This window comes from Chaetura pelagica, unplaced genomic scaffold, assembly GCF_000747805.2.
Source record: "Chaetura pelagica isolate M959 unplaced genomic scaffold, ChaPel_1.0 scaffold219, whole genome shotgun sequence".
In the NCBI taxonomy this organism is placed as follows: Eukaryota; Metazoa; Chordata; class Aves; order Apodiformes; family Apodidae; genus Chaetura; species Chaetura pelagica.
In genome coordinates this window covers 1433431-1436993 of record NW_009954552.1, presented here as the reverse complement: position 1 = coordinate 1436993, position 3563 = coordinate 1433431, and the positions used below count along the sequence as shown (strand labels likewise).

Here is a 3563-nt window from a genome sequence, read left to right as displayed (position 1 = left end):
ATTTCTCACACTGATAGTAATCCCCATCGGCTACCTCACACTGGGATCACAAGGCCTAGAGCACAGCTTGAAATGCAACATTACAACCACCTGCAAGAGATTTACTCCTTCATTAGCTATCTTCCTAAAAAGACATGACAATAAACTTACTGTAGCTTAGAGATGTTTAGGTTTTGTTACAGATACAGTACCATGGACTTTATTGAGCAACTAAAAAAATATACACAAGGGACAATAGCTTCTTTTTTCTGTATTTTTCAAAATTTTACTTTCTTCCAATTGGAGAACCCAGTTTCAAATACGAAAAGGGCACTTGTTCTACAGTAACTGCATACAACTTGCTCAGTTCCAAGTACTGTATTCATTTTTTGTTACTGTTGCTGTTGTTATATCTTCAGTTGTTAGGAACTTCTCTGTTCTGGGAATTATAACTAAGTTGTTCTTTCTGATTCTATTTCTCCATAGAGTTCAGCTAGCTTCTTGAACTCAGGTCCCCAGTCTCCAAGGTAATTATAATCCTGGTCAGAGTGTGTTGTGGCTGAATCCAGAGAGCTGATAGATCCAGCTTCTGATCTATGACCCTCATAGGCATATGTCTGTAGGGAGTCGTATGGGGGCACACTTGGGTCCAGATCAGCCTCTACCAGTCTTTGTTTTATGAACTCCTGAACATCTATACTGTCAAGGCTTGAAGAGAGATGATGCCTGGGCATAGGCTTCACTTCAGGATGAACATCCCTCCGGTATTTTAGCTCCTCAGCAGCTGATGGATTCCGCAGTGCTGTGATATCAAATGCTTCTGTGTCTTCTTCTCCACCACCCTCATCATCATATGTCACAACATTTTCCCGGACATCTTCTTCTGATATGATCAAGGGCTCCTTCTTGCTACGTCTTAGGGTGATGAAAAGGACCACAATTGCTAAAGAGAAAACTGCAGATATTAGGTTAGGTTTAAAGTTTACATCTGAGGTAAGTACATATATGCTACAGAAAGCAGAGGCTACTAAATTATGAATAGAGGCTGAATACTTTCAGGATAATACTGGTATTCATGAACATTACATCAGGCATGTGTCTGTAACAAAGGGTAACCAAACCTGTCCAATCTAGAAAAGACAGTATGTATATTCCTAGGAATAAACTGAGCAGTGCCTTTGTTGCATAGCAAGATACCTGAAGATAGATTACTATATGCCTGGAAGGCACCCGTGAAATCCATGCAGCTGTGTTTTGACATAGCAACATGTGGAAATGCAAAAAGCTGAGACCATACAATTAAGGAGAAAATTAATAATGCAATAATGCTGTACTGAATCTGATACAGCCTTGTCTTCCAAAGTACCAGTAAAGAGAACTCTTCTACTGTATATTTTCTTAGTGGGGATTGCTGAGGCTTCTTGAGCCAATAATTTGTGTCCAGTTCTGTGCCCCTAAGTTCAAAAAAGACAGGGAACTACTGGAAAGAGTCCAGTGCAGAGCCACAAAGATGATGAAGGGAGTGGAACATCCCCCTCATGGGGAAAGGCTGAGGGAGCTGGGTCTCTTTAGTTTGGAGAAGGGAAGCCCGAGGGGCAACCTCATCAATGTTTACAAATATGTTAAGGGCAAGTGTCAGGAGGACGGAGCCAGGCTTCTTTCAGTGATGTCTAGTGATAGGACAAGGGGCAATGGGTGCAAACTGGAACATAGGAGGTTCCACGTAAACATCAGAAAAAGCTTATTTACTGTGAGAGAGACAGAGCACTGGAACAGGCTGCCCAGAGAGGTTGTGGAGTCTCCTTCACTGGAGACATTCAAACCTGCCTGGACATGTTCCTGTGTGATGTGCTCTGGGTGATCCTGCTCTGGCAGGGGCGTTGGACTAGACGATCTTTCAAGGTCCCTTCCAACCCCTAAGATTCTGTGATTCTGTGATAATGACATCCACTAGTTAGATTATCAGGGAGATAAAAGAAAATAACATACTTTCAGTTAAATAAGAAATTAGTAACTAAGCCTGACTTTTTCAGAAGCACTATTAAGGGCTTTCAGTGCTTCCATAAAACTGATATTTAGGGTATATACTGAATGAAAATGTAAAAAGTTTTATTTTTTTCTCTTACAAATATTCAATATTGGATGATAAAATGTAAGATCATAAACTGAATCACAGAATTGTTTTTTGTAAAAGATGCATTATTAAACATTTGTAATCACCTTTCTGACAAGGTAGTTCTGAAGTAACCTGTGAGAAAAATAGTCTTTGGAAAATGCAAAGACTTTGGAAATAAAAATTCCTCAAAATTTCCAGTATGCGTCACAGTGCAATTCTCATTATTTCTTGTCATTTTTATAAGAACTAAGAAAAGCTTAAGTAGCACAGAAATATGTACCCAGCATAATGGTGTCATCTTATAGTCTCAAATGTCCCTTGCCCCTGTGGATTATGTTGTGCATTGCCATCAGTTTATCCCACAAAGGTAATTAAGAAATGGCTTTTGTACAGTGGTAATGGTGCTCCTTACAGTGTAATGTATTTCAAAAAGCTTTCCTCCTCTCTTTTCTATCATTTTTTTCACATTGTTCTAGACATAGAATTAGAGTCAGTAGCTTTTTTGAAACCTTTCCAAATTAGGGAAAAAAGATCTGCAGTGCTAATTACTTCATAACCTCTGAAAAAAATATTTTCCACTGGATTACAGATATTTATGAATGTACTTTAAATCATAATTTTAGCTAAACCTTTCCCCCTGAATCACAGCTCTTTTTCTAATTACTTAATTCTACCAGGAAGCAGCCTCTGGTTCAAAAAATATATCATATTAAAAATTTCTGCCCTCTCACATTCAGAGAGCCAGTGGAAGGGTAGCATTACTTAATACTGAAAGTGACTTACCAAGAAGAATGACAACACAGAGCAGGATTGCAATTAAAGCTCCTGTGCTCAAGCCAGCTGAGGAGAGGAAAGCTTCAGCATGGCAAGTTCTCACTCTTCCATCTCTCTCACATCCACAAACCCTAATTGTGAGAGTACTGCTGCTGCTGAGAGGGGGCACTCCACCATCAGAAATCAAAACTGGGAGGTAATAGATATCTTGAGTGGTTCGACTGTATTTCCTTCGTCTTGTCAGGATACTGGCTGTATTATCTACAAGATGAAATCAGAATAGAATTTTAATGAAGTAAAATATTTCAAAATGTTATTGTTTGTTTCCTGTCTAGTAGAAGCACAGGGCACCTTAAAACGAGACAGTCTTAAAAATCTACAATCTAGAATTAAAACTTGACAGGAAGCATTTGTGGCCAACAGAAAAAAAAAAACCAAAACACAACAAAACAAAACAAAAAAACCCAACCAACCAAACAAACAAAAAACCCAAAAAGTAATTAGCATTACATAAATAAAGTTCTAGAAGCTCTAGTGTCTGTTTTAGAGTCTATATGGGCTTTGATGAATGGTTAGGGCCCAGTTTGCAGGTTTTTTTGTCCTATTTTATGCTGTTGGTAACATACAGACGCTTGTAAATGTGGTTTCCCACAAGACATATATAAGGTGGAAAGTATTATTCATACTGCTGAAC

At 38.6% G+C, this 3563-nt stretch overlaps 1 protein-coding gene across 1 annotated transcript in view; it reads right to left on the bottom strand.

Moving 5' to 3' along the window:
* Positions 1 to 431: 431 nt before the first annotated feature.
* CDH18 (cadherin 18, type 2) overlaps positions 432 to 3563 on the bottom strand; it is a 167058-nt gene continuing 163926 nt past the window's right edge. Inside the window, exons 10-11 of the mRNA XM_010005082.1 lie at positions 2879 to 3130; positions 432 to 922 (exon numbers count right to left, since the gene is read on the bottom strand). Of these exons, the coding sequence (XP_010003384.1) occupies positions 432 to 922; positions 2879 to 3130 (743 nt within the window). The remainder of the gene's footprint in view (positions 923 to 2878; positions 3131 to 3563) is intronic.